At 46.0% G+C, this 16566-nt stretch overlaps 1 protein-coding gene across 1 annotated transcript; it reads right to left on the bottom strand.

Annotated features, from left to right (window-relative positions):
• Nucleotides 1-1587: 1587 nt before the first annotated feature.
• CX3CR1 (C-X3-C motif chemokine receptor 1) lies at nucleotides 1588-14219 on the bottom strand. Its single transcript, XM_005314534.3, has 3 exons — nucleotides 14082-14219; nucleotides 12459-12530; nucleotides 1588-3903 (listed from the first exon to the last, which is right to left on the bottom strand). Exon 3 carries the CDS (start codon nucleotides 3888-3890, stop codon nucleotides 2832-2834), a length of 1059 nt encoding a protein of 352 aa, XP_005314591.2. The 5' UTR covers nucleotides 3891-3903; nucleotides 12459-12530; nucleotides 14082-14219; the 3' UTR covers nucleotides 1588-2831.
• Between the last annotated feature and the right edge of the window lie 2347 nt (nucleotides 14220-16566).

Raw genomic sequence — 16566 nt, 5'->3', positions numbered from 1 at the left:
TTGATTCAATAGGCATGAACTCATGCTCTATGTGTCGGGTGTAAATGCAAAACGAAAGTGATTACATTATCAAGTGTGACTTCTTTGCTTATGTCCAACCACATTTCATGCGTGTGCACAGAGCTTTCCTAACATTTATTTTTAACCTCTTTACTTTGATGTCATTGTCTTTGCCTGGGAGGCACTTCTCATTTTACCCCTGGGTGTTTCCTCTTTTTTCCTGCACAGTTCATGATGTTTTAAAAAAGGAACTATTTGCTTTGCGGGGAATGGCAGCGATCTCTTATCTGGCTTGTTTAAACATTTAGGCCAAAATTTTCAAAGTAATCAAAGATATCTGAGCACCCAATTCCCATTAGAATGAATGGAGAATGGGTGTCCACATGCCTCTAGTCAATGTCTAAAACATCAGCAGTAATATTTTGATTAAATCTAGTGCATTTAATTAGAAATTTCTATTTCATTATTAATCAGTGCTGGTTACACAATTGCAAAAATGGGATATTAGTAAAATTATATGTAAAGAAGAAAACATTCCAGGTGGTTCTGTGGCTTTAAAGTATCATGTTTATAGGTGGGTTCAGATCCTAACATCCTTGCGGTTCAGTGGTGATGAGATCCAGAATTTTGGGTCCCAGTTCTCCAACTGACTCTGCATAAGCAGATCTCTGAGCCCTTCCACAGCCCTATGAAAGCCAATGAATAGAGCTAGTTGAAAAATGGGAACTTTTTTTTTTGTGTGGAAAAAAATATTTCTGTTGAAAATTTTAAAAATTAGACATTTTTTGGACCAGCTGTATCAACCAGGATCCATGAAAGTGCAGGGGTCCACCGACGTGGGCTCATTTTTCAGGATTGGATCCTTGGTTTTGTCAGACACTGCTCAGCATTGGAACTCTGAAGAGGTTAAGATTCTAATTGCACTACTTCTTGTTATGAATGACATTTACCTATATACTGTTCATATATTATGGTGTTGCCACTTATTCAGATCATTTTATAAGTGCAATGTATAAAATATGTTAGCTGACTCTTGGGCAGGTAGGACATGCCTTAAATCCAACAGATCTAAACTGCTCCTTATACACACAGACTTTAGACAGAAAAGTTGAAATCTGTAAATACTTTAGGGTTCCCATGTATCCTTGGTTCCAGAAAACTGTGGGGTTGGAGTTGCTTTAATCTCTTAAAAAACAGTCCAATGTGATTGATTAGCGGGACATGTTTAAGAGTCATCATATATTTACAATGCACTGAATATGGCCCATTTCCCCTACTCTTGAATAGCTGGTGTGAACTCAATCATTGAGTTTATAACTTAAACGACGCTTTCAAAAATATCCCAACCTACTTATCCCCTCTCCAGGTGTGTCTTCTGTGTGTCAGCTTTTATTCAACAAAGCGTTTAAGCATGTGCTGCAGTGCTCGGCTGAATTGGGGCTAAGGGCTGTAAGGCCTTTGAAGTCAATGGAAGGACTCCTTTTGCTTTTTAGTGGGCTTACAGCCAGTTTTTCTCCTCATTTTTACATATTGTATAGTGCTGAGCATATTGTTGGTACTAAACTAATAATAATAATCAAAAAGAACTTTTTAAAACCATTAGTATTTTATTAGCTATGCATTAACAAATAAAATACTTGTAGCAACAAGTAATCCAGAAACAAACAAAAAAAATCCTTTACACACTGCTTTAGAAATGTGCTGGGTGCTTCCCATAAGACATAAGAAGACGTTCTTGCCCCAAAGAGCTTTCAAACCAAATATACAGTATAAAAGAACATGCTGCTGGATCAGAAAGAATGGAAAAACAAAGGTGTTCCTCAGTTTACACTGGACACTAAGAGTAACCCAATATACAGTATATCAAATATTCCCCATTACTATCAATCAGCTGGACCATGGACTTTATAGACGTTGCTTTTTCCTTTTTCCATGTGTGTGCATACAGGTATGTTTATATTCACAAACACACTTTGATTGTTTACATTTCTATCACATGATTTGTCCTTAAATTCTTCTTTTCTTCCTGGTGCTGTTTTTCTCTTTTTTTCCTTAATTCTGCTGCAATATTGTTTTTACGTGTTGTTCAGTTGTCATCATTAAAGCTGTACTTTTAAAAAATAATTAATGCTGAGCAAAAGGAATACCTGACATTCAGGTACACTCACATGTTATATTTGACTCCCATCTTTTCATGTGCTGTATGTTTATTCCTGCTTACTGTATTTTCCACTCCATGCATCTGATGAAGTGGGTTATATACCACGAAAGCTTATGCCCAAATAAATGTGTTAGTCTCTAAGGTGCCACAAGAACTCCTCGTTGTTTTTACTGATACAGACTAACACGGCCAGGGCCGGCTTTAGGCCAATTCCACCAATTCCCCCGAATCGGGCCCCGCGCCTAAGAGGGCCCCGCTCCCAGTGGCAGGGCTGCCGGGGTGGGGGCAAGTGGCCAAGAATCCCTTCCCTGGCTAGAGGCTCCTTTTTAATTTTTACTCACCCGGCAGCGCTCCGGGTCTTCGGCGACACTTCAGCGGCGGGTCCTTCACTCGCTCTGGGTCTTCGGCAGCACTTCGGCAGCAGGTCCTTCAGTGCCACCAAAGACCCGGAGCGAGTGAAGGACAAACCGCCGAAGACTACGAGTGCCGCCCGGTGAGTACAAGCCCCAGATGTTTTTTTACGTATTTTTTCTTTTTTCAGTCATCCTTGCCGGGGCCCCGTCAAAACTGTTCGAATCGGGCCCCGCACTTCCTAAAGCCGGCTCTGAACACGGCTGCCACTCTGAAGCCTGGAGGAGGTGTATTTCTAGAGATATGCTAACAAAATCTTTCACAGAAGGACAGAGGCGTCCTGGTCACTGGTATTCTGGGTCTGGTTGCTGCTTAGCATGCTTTCTGGAGAGGTAGTTATAGAGCTAGTCGGGTATCGGTGGCAGGGCCCACAGGGGCACAGGAACAAGCAGCACTTTAGAAACAAGTGACAAAGGTACTTCCTGAATTTTTCCCCAGCAAAAGCATAGATCACCGGATTGAGACAACAGTGACTGAATGCTAGTGTTTCAGTCGCATGCATTGCATAGTCTATAAATTCGTGGCATTGGTTAATCAATTTATAGTGTCTTAAAGTTTCCAGAAAAATCAGTACATTGTATGGGGTCCAAAAGAGGAAAAACACAACCACCACCACTAAAATGAGTTTGATGGCTCTTTTTTTTTTGTGATTTTTGCAGGAGAGCAATGTCCTGATGATCCCAAAATAGCAATAGCTCATGACACAAGCTGGGATAAGGAACCCTAAGACATTCATTGCCACATTGCAGAAAATAGGCCAGATTTCCTTAAGATCATCAGGGTAGCTAGGGATGCATTGTTCCTCTGCCTCCTGGGTGAACACAAATTGTGGCACTGAGACTAAAATGGCTACCGCCCACACCCCAAGAGTGGTAAGAGAGCCATGGCTGACTGTTCTGGCTTTCAGAGAAAACGCTGCCCGAACTATGGCCAGGTATCTATCGATGCTTATGATGGTGATGAAAAACATGCCCCCAAAGAAACCCACATAATAAAGTGAGGAGATGATTTTGCATGGAATGTTCCCAAGCGTCCATCCTTGCATCACATAGAAAGCCCAGAAAGGAAGAGAGATCACGAAGAGCAGGTCCGAGATAGCCAAGTTCAAGAGAAAAATGTCTGTGATGCTCTTCTGTCGACTGCCCTTCACGATGGCAAAAACCACCAGGAGATTCCCCACCAGGCCAAGAACAAACACAGGGGCATATAAGGCTGGCAGAAATACTTTCCCAAACGCCTGGATGTTTACTTGATCACAAACTGCAGCTGCTTCATCATAGGTAAATTCAGTTGTCACCTCAGGGTATTCCTGGGTCATGGTGAGTGATTGCCTTGCAAAAGAAAATATAAAAGGAGGAAAAATAGTCATCAGAGAGGTAAACCCAGCAACCTGCAAAATACAGTTAAGTGAGCGAGCCAAGTTCTCTTCTTGGAGATAGTGAATCAAGAGTTGAGCCCCACAAATAATGCCTTAAATAAATCTGTTCATCAGCATAAAACGTAGGACACTCTGAGCACTGGTAGATGTAGCATTTAAGGATTTCTACAAACAGTTCTGTTTGTGGGGAATGATTAAAAACCAGTGAGATGCCCATGCTGCTTGCCTAAAGCATGTGTTATTTTAATGGGTTGGCTCCTTTGTTTGATTGCAAACAATCATTTTTTTTAATGTAGGAAACTCACAGGAATTTTGTATATCAAGAAAGCGTGACACAGAAGCCCAGTAACATAGCACAGAAAGAATGGCCTGTGAAAGCCCATGATGAAGGGGCAATTTTACTGGTGTTCAAACCAGTCTCCAGCTCAGAGGAGCTACCCCCTGAATCATGCTCCCACCATCCTCTGACAAACAAAAAGAAAAGGTAGATTGGAAATTTGCATGCTTCATCGTTAATTTGTATAGCAGTGTTGCCTAGAGGCCCCAGTTTAGATCAGGCCCCGTTGTGTTAGGCACTGTACAAACGTAGTAAAAGACAAAGGTTTCAGATGCTTCAGTAGAAGTGGCAAGAAACTGCACTATTGACCATTAGGAATTCATTTGCCCACAGAGGATGTTTCCTTGTAATGCCAAGTCATCGGTGATTGATTTCTGCCATGCAGCGTGAAGTTTTTCTCTTATTTTGTAATAATTTATCAGCTATTTTCTGTGCTAGCTGGAAGCTGTGGCTTTGTTTTACAACATCTCACTGTGCAAAGTTCAAACCTGCTGTACTCCAAAACATTTGAAATGAAAAGTCCTCTTACATATTTAAAATCCTCTTTGGGGTTTTGGCCCAGGAAAGAGGGCTGGAGAAAGGCTAACGATGAAGGGTTTTCTGACTGCTGCTAGCTGTAAAGCTAGAGAAGGGAGTAGGTGAGGCAATGTTAGTAATAAGCAGAAATCACCCTTAGCCGGCTCTTGCAGTACCAATGCAGGCAGCATTCTCACTTAAATCAATGGGCCGGCCTGCAGAGTCCATCCAGTAGCCACATCTGTGTTGCTGGATTTAAAGTCAGTCGTCTCTATGCATTGATCATTCTATAAAAACGTAAATGGGGAGAAGGAATCTGATGCTAGCAAAGGCATAATAAGCACCAATGAAATTAGGAAAATTCTAACTGGAATTGCTCTGCAAATCTTTACCAGTGGGAGTAAGCATCCGAAGAAGTGGGCTGTAGCCCACAAAAGCTTATGCTCAAATAGATTTGTTAGTCTCTAAGGTGCCACAAATACTCCTGTTCTTATTATTGGAACAGTTTACTAAAGGGATATGATACATTCTTCCTTACTGCATGTGTATACTAGTTCAGCCACAAGGTATTGGGATGCTGTAGAAATTACTGAGAGAAACCAATGGCCTCTGTATGCAGGAGGTCAGACTAGGTAATCATGATGGGCCCTTCTCATCTGATCTGATTTTTTTACTTGGATACACAGCTCTGTGATGGACACTGCAGTATCCTGGCTGGCAGGGTGAGCAACGGCGGTAATGCTCAAATCAGCCTCCCTGACACCATAGCAAAATTCTCCGCTCTGCCTGCTCTCGTGATGCTGAGACTTCTCTCGGACGTCTGCCCATCACACAGTAGGTCACTTGTTATTCCGATCTATGGGGTAAGTATCCAGCTATTCCCAAATGTCTGATCAATAGGACTTGTAAATACGGCTAGCTCCTGAAGCTGAATCTTGAGGTTTAACAGCATCTGCTGGCTACCCCCTCATCTCTATGCTGCATTTGATCCCCAGGTGTGTTGTTTGACATTTGCTATTTTGAGACAGGGAACTTATGTGGTTTTTTTTTTACTTTCTCTCCCCCTTTATGGGCCTCAGGCTGTGCTGACCCTCTCTCAATGATACAAGCTTAACCACTCTGCTTGTGGGTTCCTTTGGAAAGTTTCAATACCATACCACACACACAGCTGTGTTTGACAGACAGTGGCTTTCATGCCATAGGGCATGCTGAGTCTTGGGGGGAATTGCAGACACAGTCGGATAGTTGTACACTTACTTACCCATATTGCACATGCAATTGGAATGCATGTGTATGTAGCCACCTCCTTGTGTCCTCCCACAGCTTCCTATTTTGTGTATATACCGTAAGTGCCTCTTTTTTAAAAATTGGCTCTTATGGTAACGCTGTATTCAATTAGGCCAGAGCCTCTTAACTGGTGGTTCGTACCCTCCCCCAGGAAGGCTCATTATGATTAGTAGTACCAGTCATTAGTTCTTTATTTGTTTGAGTTATGAAAGGCAATCAGGGAGGTTGAAAATATTATTATTTTATTATTATCAGTCTAAAGCAAAGAGAATCTCCCTCTCCCTGCACCCCCTTACCCTTTGCAGTCGGGATTCTCTGTCAATCTCTTGAAACACACCCGTAAATTCTATAGGCTTATCATTGTTCTATTTATTGCAAACCTAAGGGCATTTTGAAAAATGTTGATCCCTAGTGAGGGATCTAATTTGAAGGGGCTGAAAAACACTGCACTAGATTATAAATGTTTGTAACAACCCCTCACTCAAACACTTGCCCTTGTAGAATACAGCAAACATTAAATCAACTTCTGCTTCTTTCTCAAACCACCTCTCTTCCTTATTTTTTTTTCTCCAGCTCATTTTATTGTAGTCTACTTCCTCTGGTCCCAAGCACAGCCCTGCTCTATTTTTGTGCTTACCAAGATTCTAAAAACATAGCTGTAGAACATATTCTGCTTTTTGGTTTCAGGTAACAGATGATATACTGCCCTGCCAACCAGGGTCGGATTAAGGCAGGGGCTTTAGGTGCTGCAGCCCAGGCCCCCGGCTCAAGGCGGGCCCCACAAAAATAAATCAAAGGCAGTAATCTCCAACTTCAGGCCACTAAAAGTCCTGCAGTGCAGTGGAGTGCTCAGGCAGGCTACCTACAAACAGCGATGGCTCCAGGCACCAGCGCACCTGCTGGTCCATCCGAGGGCGGCAGTCAGGCAGCCTTCAGTGGCATGCCTGTGGGAGGTCCACCGGTCCCACGGATTCAGTGGCAATTCGGCAGCGAGTACGCCGAATCCGCGGGACCGGGGACCTCCCGCAGGCGCGCCGCCGAAAGCCGCCTGACTGCTGTGCTTGGGGCGGCGAAAAAGCTAGAGCCGCCCCTGCCTGCATGCCATGGCCCCACACCGCTCCTGGAAGCGGCCGGCTGCTAGCATGTTCCCAACCAATGGGAGCTACGGGGGAAGCGCTTGTGGGCGCGGGCAGCGCACAGAGACACGCTGTCCCCCTCCGTCCCAGGGGCCCCAGAGATGTGTCCGCAGCCGGCCGCTTCCGGGAGTGGCATGGGGCTATGGCAGGCAGGCAGCCTGCCTGAACCCTGCTGTGCCACTGGCTGGGAGCCACCACTGGTAAGCACCTCCCAGCCAGAGCCTGCACCTCGCACCCCCTCCTGCACCCCAATCCCCTGCTCCAGGCCAGAATCCCCTCCTGTACCCAAACTTCCTCCCAGATCCTGCACCCCCTCCTGCACCCCAATTCCCTGTCCCAGCCCTCTCCTGCACCAAATTCCCTCCCAGGAAAATGACTTGTATACAGGGGCCTCACAAAATCTAATAGCCCTGGGCTCACAGGAGAGTTAATCCGGCCCTGCTGCCAACACACTCTTTCTCACATCAGTGATTCTCAAGCATTCTATACTGTAGTGCAGTGGTCTCCAACCTTTTTACGCCCAAGATCACTTTTTGAATTTAAGAGCAACCCAGGATCCACCCTGCCTCTTCCCCAAAGCCCTGCCCCACTCACTTCATCGCCCCCCCTCCGTCACTCGCTCTTCCCCACCCTCACTCATTTTCACTGGGCTGGGGTAGGGGGCTAGAGTTGGGGTTCAGGAAGGGGTACGGGCTCTGGGCTGTGGCCGAGGGTTTTGCAGTGTGGGAGGAGGTTCTGGGCTGAGCCTGGGGCAGGGGGTTGGGGTGCAGTGGCGGGGGGAGGGTGGGCTCTGGGAGTTTGGGTGCAGGAGGGGGCTCCAGGCCGGGGCAGTGTTGGGATGCAGGAGGGGGTACAGGTTGCTGGCTCTGGGAGGGGAGTCAGGGCTGGGGATTGGGGTGCAGCCTCCCTCCAAATAGCACTTACCTCCAGCAGCTCCCAGTTGGCTACGCAGCATGGCTGCCCCTAAGGCAGGCTCTCTGCCTGCCTTGGCCCCACGCCGCTCCTGGAAGGGGCCAATGCACCCCTGCGGCCCCTGGGAGGGGGGCGGGTGGCACATGGCTCTGCGCGCTGTCCCTCTCTGCAAGCATTGCCCCTGCAGCTCCCATTGGCCACAGTTCCCCTTTCCTGGCCAATGGGAGGTGCGGGGGGCAGTGCTTGCAGGCAGGAGCAGCATGTGGAGGGAGACCCCTGTCCCTCTGCCCGCGGGGTTGTGGTGGCCACTTCCAGGAGTGGTGTGGGGCCGGGGCAGGCAGGGAGCCTGTCTTAGCGGCAGCCCCACCGAAGATTGCAATTGACCAGTTGGTGACCACTGCTGTAGTGTGTATGTGTATAAATGTAAATATACACACATACATATATAAATAGTTTTGCAATCTTTAGTGGCCATGATCCACACATCTGGTGAAAAGAGAGCAAACCCAGTTTACATTTCTCATCTTTCCAGCCCAATTGCTCACTCATTTCAACACGATGTTACAAAAACTCATGCTAACCACTTTTAGACCATGCTAAGAGCCTGCAGGGGTTGTCTCTATGGTGCAGAAATGTGCAATATGGGGGCATGATTTCTACATCTCACTAACGTGTTAGGCATTAATTGGTCCATGTAGACCATGCTGGTGTGCACTAAAAGTTCCCTAGTGCTCTTTAATGAAGTGCTGTGGTACTATGTTAAAATGCACAAGGGGACTACAGATCAACTAATGAGCAAAATGCTAGTGTGCTTTAGAAATCACAGCTCTGTAGAGCTCATTATCCCCCTGTGAAGATGTGCCCTGAGTTACAGGCATTACTGCTGACAAGTCAAAAACAGACCTTTTAGCCAAAGGTCTATTTTAGATGTTCTCACTCGGGTGCTAATCTAACACCTTGCTGAGACAGCGACTGTAGCGCTCAGAAATTTAACCCTAAAGGATTTTTCACACCTCAGTCACACCCTTCATACTCTTGTTTGATTTGCTCATCTAAACAAACCACGGCTTCAGTGTACCCAGCACAGATGTGGGTTTTCTCCCTGAGACCATGTTTCACAGCAGGGAAGTATATTTAGATAATACTGAATAATTTATGCCTGCACTGGTCCTGGTCAAGCCTTAACTTATAGTGGAGACATATGTGAAGACATACGGATGCCTAGGCAGTCCCACCCTAGTTATTCTCTGCCACCGCCCTTCCCACACACAGATGCACCCGCTTCTGCATACCCATGATTACACCCATCCGCCTCTTGCCTATCTGTGATCCACTTGCAGGCTGGTGTGTGTTCTTCTTTCTCTACTTGATGAAGTTATAAGGCTTCTGGTGACGCCTCTGTGATGCTGGCAGCTCTTGCCAAGCATCTTGCCAAGGCTGCAGGCACTATCTAAGAACGGACAAACACCTAGCTGGAGACCAGAGCAGTTCACTTGTGTGTTTTGAATTGCTCAAAATAGGTATCAGTTTTATAAGAATGTATGTAGTGTTTAGACTCTAAACAATGTTTGTCAGTTGTTGTATGCATTCATCTTATTTATAATGTCGGTATTCCATGCTACAAGGAAATATGTAAGTTTTGCTTGATAACTTTTTTAAAATGTTTGCTTTAAACTTGTGAACTCAGATGGGAAGAATTAAGAGTGATTCCCCCTGCCTGTCCAGAAGAACTGTCAAAATCAGGTGGGCCATCAAGGACCAGTGCAATACAAAGGATTGGTTAATGGCCTATCACACCTTGGAAATACTACATGCAAGGAAGCTCGTCCTATGGACTTAAGCTATGTCTACACTGGCAATTGAACAACAAAACCGTTGTCTTTCAGAGGTGTTAACCCCCCCTCTCACCCCAAAGACAAAAGTTTTGCCACAGCAAGTACCAGTGGGAACAGTGCATTGTCGGCAGGAGCGCTCTCTTGCCGACAACACGAACGCCGCTCGTTGGGGGTAGAAGTTTTTTGTCGGCAGGAGAGCCGACAAACAGCCATGTCGCTAACAGCTGTGTAGTGTAGACATAGCCTTAGAGACTGAATGAAGGAAATAAAACAAAGACACAGGAAAATTTTCCATCTCTTTGCTGTTTGAACTCTCACAAGGCCAGAGACACTGATCCCCAGGGGTTACCCCATGGATCCGCTCTGAAAGACACTTTGACTCGATAAATCATTACAACTGTCACTTTTAGGATTTAGGCTATGTCTACACTACACAGCTTTTAGCGACACGGCTGTGCCACTACCGCCATGTCGCTAAAAGGTGCGCAGAGTTTTAGATGTCAAAGTTCCATTTTCAAAAGTAACTTAAGGCAGGTCTACACTTAAAATGCTGCACCAATGCCGGTGTGCCGCTGAAGTGCTTAAGTGAAGATGCTTCTCCCATTGGGGTAGTTAATTCCCCTTCCTAAGAGGTGGTAGCTATGTCAATGGGAGAAGCATGCGGGGTTAGGTCGACCTAATTACATCGTTCAGGGTTGTGGATTTTTCACACCGAGTGGCGTAATTATCCTGATCTAGGTCTGTAGTCTCTCTTGTGTCTCATTGACAATCAGTGGGACTTGGCTACACTTACAGCTGTACAGCGCTGTGAGGGAAACCTGTCTTCGTACAGCTGAGTAGGGAAAAGCGCTGCAGTCTGTCCACACTGACAGCTGCCAGCGCAGTGGTGTGGCTACACTTGTAACATTTGCAGCTGTGTTGGGAGCGGTGCATTATGGGCAGCTATCCCAGCATTCATGTGGCTGCAACGTGCTTTTCAAAACGGGATGAGGTGGGGTGGGGCGTGGAGTGTGACAGGGAGTGTGGGGGGAGATAGAGTGCTTTTTGGAGCATGTCAGCTCTCTATTTTGCAAGTTCCGAACTCCCGGCCCCCGCTCATTCATTCACTCACTCAAAGCAAACAGCAAATTATTTGCTTTTTCTTTGTGGTACGAGCTTTGAAACCGGCACTTCCGCATTCCTGCAGCCGATCACAACCATGGAGAGGATTGGCCACTTGAGAAGGTGATTAGTACAGCGCTGCAAGCGTTTAACACTCACACCCGTGAGTCGTAGCCACTCCGCTGTATCTCTTATGCTTCTCAGGGAGGTGGAGTACCTGCAGCGGTGTACCCAGGGAGATACAGCGCTGCAAGTGCCCTGCCAGTGTGGACGGGGAGTGAGTTACAGCGCTGGGGGAGGCTTTACAGCGCTGTAACTCGCAAGTGTAGCCAAGGCCTTAGACTCCTAAGTCCCAAAGGACCAGATTTAAAGGTATTTAGGTGCCTAAAGATGCAGAAAGACACCTAATGGGATTTTTACAAGCACTTATGCACCTAATTTCCATTGATTGCTTGATAATTCCATTGAGGTGGTTGGTGTTTTGCTGTTAGCTTTACGGGATGATAATTGCTAGGCTCACTCCACTTTTCTTTTTTTTTTTAAATGTGTACTATATTCCAGTGGTTCAATGGTGGGGAGGGGGAGATGTCTAGAGGGCCCAGCCCCCCCCCACTCGTTGGCCCCTGACCAGAACTGGGAGGCATAACAGCAGAGCCCCTTCCCTGCTGGGATGACTGGGTAGCCAGGCTAAATTTGAGGGGCATTGTGAGCTCGTGCTCCAGCTTGGCCCCCACACCTTTGACGTCTTTCCTGCACCCTATGGGCACTGAGCACCCCCAGTCTCGGTGGAGAAGTGGAGCAGGGGCCACTGGGAAACCCCAGATGGGTGGAAGGGTTGGATCTGGGATTTTGGTGCTTCCTAGGGAAGCAGAGAGACAGTAGGCTTCCAGAACTGCCCGTCTCCTGGGGGGGAGGGGGAATGGTGCTATTCAGCCTGACTGCCTCTCTGGGTAAGAGCTTGGGGCTGGGTTTAGAGGTGGAGAGACCACAGGGCTGGGTGCAGGGCAAGGTGAGGGAAAGGGTGTGGAGCTAGGTGTGGGGCAGCAGGAGAGGAGTGTGTGTGGAGTGGGTGCAGGGCCGAGAGTGTGGTTTGGGTGCAGAGGAAGTGTGAGAGAGCTCAGGACAGGGTGGGGGAGCAGCAGGGGGAGTGTTCTGGGCTGAGCAGTGTGGGGAGAACGTTGGGCCCACTTCTTACCAAATTTCTGGTTGTGTCCCATTTGTTTCCCCCAGTTTGCTGACCTCCCCCAAGCAGTCCATACTTTTTAGAAATTAATTTTCCGTGGTAAATATGTATGTTGGATGATTCCTTGAATGCTTTTAAGATACATGTAGACTGGATGGGCCAATTCATACAGATTCAATTTTTTTTCTAAGTTTATCTTACCTGCTTTTTGTCAGTAGTTCTTTCTGCAGGGTCGTCCCTCCTCTCTAATCATTCAGATTTCTTTTCTATGTTCTGTTGAAGACAAATTTTCACATGGAATTCATTATCCTGCCCTTTTGCAGTGACTGTTAATTCCACCCTCTCCTTCTTCCTTAAAATACCACACCTACTTACTTCCTCACCCCTCCCTTTCCCTTGTTGTTGTTTGTATGATTATCTGTATGATACCTTCCTCGAAATTAGAGATGAAAGACTTGTTAAGTCAGCTACTTCATCTGCCTGTCAATGAGGTACATTGCAGCCTGTCTTTTCCAAAAGTGTCTAGCCAAGTTTTCAGTAATGGGGATTCCAACCACTTCTTCCTTTTAGGGATTATTCCAACATCTAATAGGAATTGGGAAATCTTTCTTGGTACACCTCTACCCCGATATAACACGAATTTGGATATAACGCGGTAAAGCAGCGCTCCGGGAGGGGGGGGGCTGCGCACTCCAGCAGATCAAAGCAAGTTCGATATAACGCGGTTTCACCTATAACGCGGTAAGATTTTTTGGCTCCCGAGGACAGCGTTATATCGGGGTAGAGGTGTATTCAGCCTTAACTTTCCTTAAAACAACTCCTTTCCCTCCTTGGTATTTTAATAAGATTCTTCATATACTTGTAGATAGTGACCATATTTCTCTTTCGTTATAGTTTAACCAGTTCACTACCCGTGGGGTGTGCTACACTTATTGATGGTTTGTTGCAAGGTAACATATTTGGAAGCACTTGTTCATCTTTCTGGAGGTGCATCTATCTCATTACTGGTACCTATCTGACCTACAACACCATATTAGAGAAGCATATCAGAAACATAAATACATGTATCTTCACAAGCCCTGTGAGGTAAGCCTGCCTTTATTTATTAATTATCCCAGTTTTTACAGATGGGAAGCTGAGCCATAAACGGATCAAGCAATTTGCCCAGGGTCACATGGAAAATCTGTGGCAAAGCCAGGAATCAGATCTTTTGGGTCAGTATCTATACCATAAGATCATCCTTCCACACCATGCTTTCTCGCTTCCTTTCTCCTCTCTGCCATTTTCTCTGTATTAAAGGGATGTGCGTAGACATTGATGTTGTGGGGGTGGTTGTTTTTTGGACCATGTTGGGCAGTAATATACCCTGGCACCTTGTGTATTTGTACAATCTTAATACAAATCTAAAATAAAAAACAATACCCAGAGACTGTCAGATGACAGGGTAGACAGGTCCTTCAGTCCATCCCTCTGCTCTAGTGCTGGACTGTCTTACACACTAAATCCATGAGTGTTTCAATGTGTCCTTAAAGATCTCTGGTGGTGGTTCTTAATTATTGCTCACTGCAAATTATTCTACTGTCTACTTGATCTCACAGCAAGATTTCTCCCCTCCACCTCCATAATGTCTAACCTAAACTTCCCCTTTTCTAGTTTCATGGCTGTTACCCATTATACTGTCATTTTTAAGAACCTTAAATGTCAACTCAGATAGCAGGAGGTTGGTACCTACAGAGTTCCTTAGATACATAAGAGACCATTAGTAAATATCCCTCTTCTATGGTGTCACCTTCAAATTCTACATAAAGCATAATTCTCTCTTACCTGAGGGTATGCTGCCATGGAAAGTGAATATGTTCTTCTAGCTGATCCTGATGGTTCCTTAAAAAGATTTCTACTTCTTCTGTCATCCTTTTGTGGTATTGGTAGTGCACAGCATCTATACAACCAGCTGCCGCTCAGCAGGGGAAATGAACATTTCCTGGGCTGAACTGCAAAATGTTCTTGGGCTATTCATCTACTGATGCAATGATGTATTGCAGAGTCAGCTCTCTGCTCAGGTCCCACACTGGTAGTAGGGTGGAATAATGAAACCAGATGGGTGTTGTGTTTTGGGGCGTGACCCAAACCCGTGAGAGGTTCTGCCACCACTTGTCCTGTAACCCCGAGTGTCTTAAAATGCTCTGCTGCTCTAGCTCTCTGTCTGGATGCTCCCAACCAGTGTACAAGCATGCACTGAATGTCAGTGTGTGTTAAGCAGCCCTGGTTCAGCAACTCTGACTCCACCAGCCTGCTCGGAGAATCAATATAAAATATTAGAATTAGCTTAAACTTGGTTAGAGAAATGTGTGTTGTAAAGAAAAGCCCTAACTAGCAAGTAAAAGGCCTTGAAAGTAATAAGTTGAAAGATCAGAAGGAAAGAAGTCTGGAGGAGGTCTGGTTCCAAGACTAATGAAATAAAGAGAAGCTTCTAAACAGAAGGCCTCTGACCAGCAGCAGTGACTGAAGATGGTTTTAAATAAGACAGAGAATCTGTCTTAGAAAGAGCAACATGGCCCTTCCCACCCCACTTAACAGTGTCATCTCAAATATCAGGGCCTATGTGAACCCAGGTGCAAAGGAAAAACTGTTGGTCACCAAGGAGGAGGGAAGAGAGAGGGAGGAAAGGCCCTGAGGAGAAAAGGAGGTGGTAAATTTTATCTGGATTAATACTGGAAATAAGGGTGAACTTTCTCAAATTGTTTTTTAGCCGAAGTCAGTAATTGGCAGTGACATCATTGCTTGTTAAAGAGTATAAAAAAGTAAACTCGGAAAGGATTCATTACTAATACCTGCCTGATCAGGTTGGAGCTGACCAACAAGGGTCTAAGAACCCCTGGGTTTAGTCCAATTTGTAAGTACCTGATCGAATGCTTATAAACCTTTTGTTACTGTTCGGACGTAGTAAATTGCTTGTAAGTTCAGCTTTTTAGGCATGTTTAGAGCAATCGTGTAAATACCATTCAGGCTTTGTATTTAATAACAGGACTTATGGTTACATCAGTGTCATGATAATATCCTGCATCAATAATTATAAGTCCATCATGGCTTGTTACACTACTGCCACACTCTGGTCTCCACGAACCTCAGTTATTACTAGCCAAGTGACCCCTGTGACGGGTTGCCCCCCCCCCACCATGGGTGCCACCTGATGTATTGGGGCCCCACTGGGCTCACCTGTTCCACCAGCCTGGGCTCCCTTACACTGCCCTGCTGAACCAGGCCATCAAGCCTCCTCCACCACACACTGGTAGGGCCACATCCAGCTGCAGAAAGACACAAACACGAAGATCAGTGCTGCCTGGGAAGGCTTTAGCTAAGAAATTGCCCAGCGCACAAGTGCACACCCCCTCTGGAGTGCAAATCCAAAATCCTATTGTGAAAATTTTAAGTGAAACTTTCTTTAAGTGAAAGCTTAGTGCTGCCCAACTCTCTGGCAAGGGGTAGGTTGCAGAATGGATGGTGCCCTGACCATGTTTTAAGCTATTTTATAGGCACTGCTTTCCCCCTTTCTTTTGCATACTGCAGTCATCTAAACCCTGGACTATACGGTATCTTGTTCAAAGTCACTGAAGTAATCTCAGGTACAACCTGTCACAGTTCAGGAGAACTGCAGCTGTGTTCCTCCTCTCTGGTCCAGCAAGGGCACCTGCTCTCAAGCTTCCGGCTCCCCAGCCATCACCTCCCTTGGTGGAGACCCACATCTCTCTCCCTTCCGACCAGGGTATTTCCAGGCTGCACAGTTCCCTGATTGCACTGTGAGTTCTCCAGCAAGACAGATGGCATACACAGGCAATGTCTCTGCTTTGCTTTCCTTGGAAGGCTACAAACAGCATAATTGCCACAGTTGTAAGTTACCACCCAGCTCTTTCTAAGCAAGCACATTTATTTTTAAGATAAAAGCATTATAGAGAAAACATATTAAAAACAATAAAACAACCTGCTGCACGCATGCTAATAAGTTTACCAGAGATTATCCCCCCCCCCCCATCTCCACAAGGGCTCTGGTCGATGTCAAGCCCTCCAACACTTCCCTACAGATTGCCCCTTCCTCCCCCATTGGCCAGGAGTTCCTGTCTGTTTGCTGGATCAGAACAAAGGCCCCGAGTCAGTTTAAACTCAGGCTATTTATCCAAAAGATCTTTCTGTGTCCGTTGGTCTCTGAAGAATCAAGTCTGAACTAGGATATGTGAGCTTTCCCAGGGGATGGAACCTCTCTTGCTGGAGGGACAGGTGGTTACAATCTGGCTGTTTTCAGTTCCTGGAGAGC

Source organism: Chrysemys picta, chromosome 2 (assembly GCF_011386835.1).
Source record: "Chrysemys picta bellii isolate R12L10 chromosome 2, ASM1138683v2, whole genome shotgun sequence".
In the NCBI taxonomy this organism is placed as follows: Eukaryota; Metazoa; Chordata; order Testudines; family Emydidae; genus Chrysemys; species Chrysemys picta.
The sequence above is the reverse complement of the archived record's forward strand: the minus strand, read 5'-3'. Positions and strand labels throughout refer to the sequence as shown.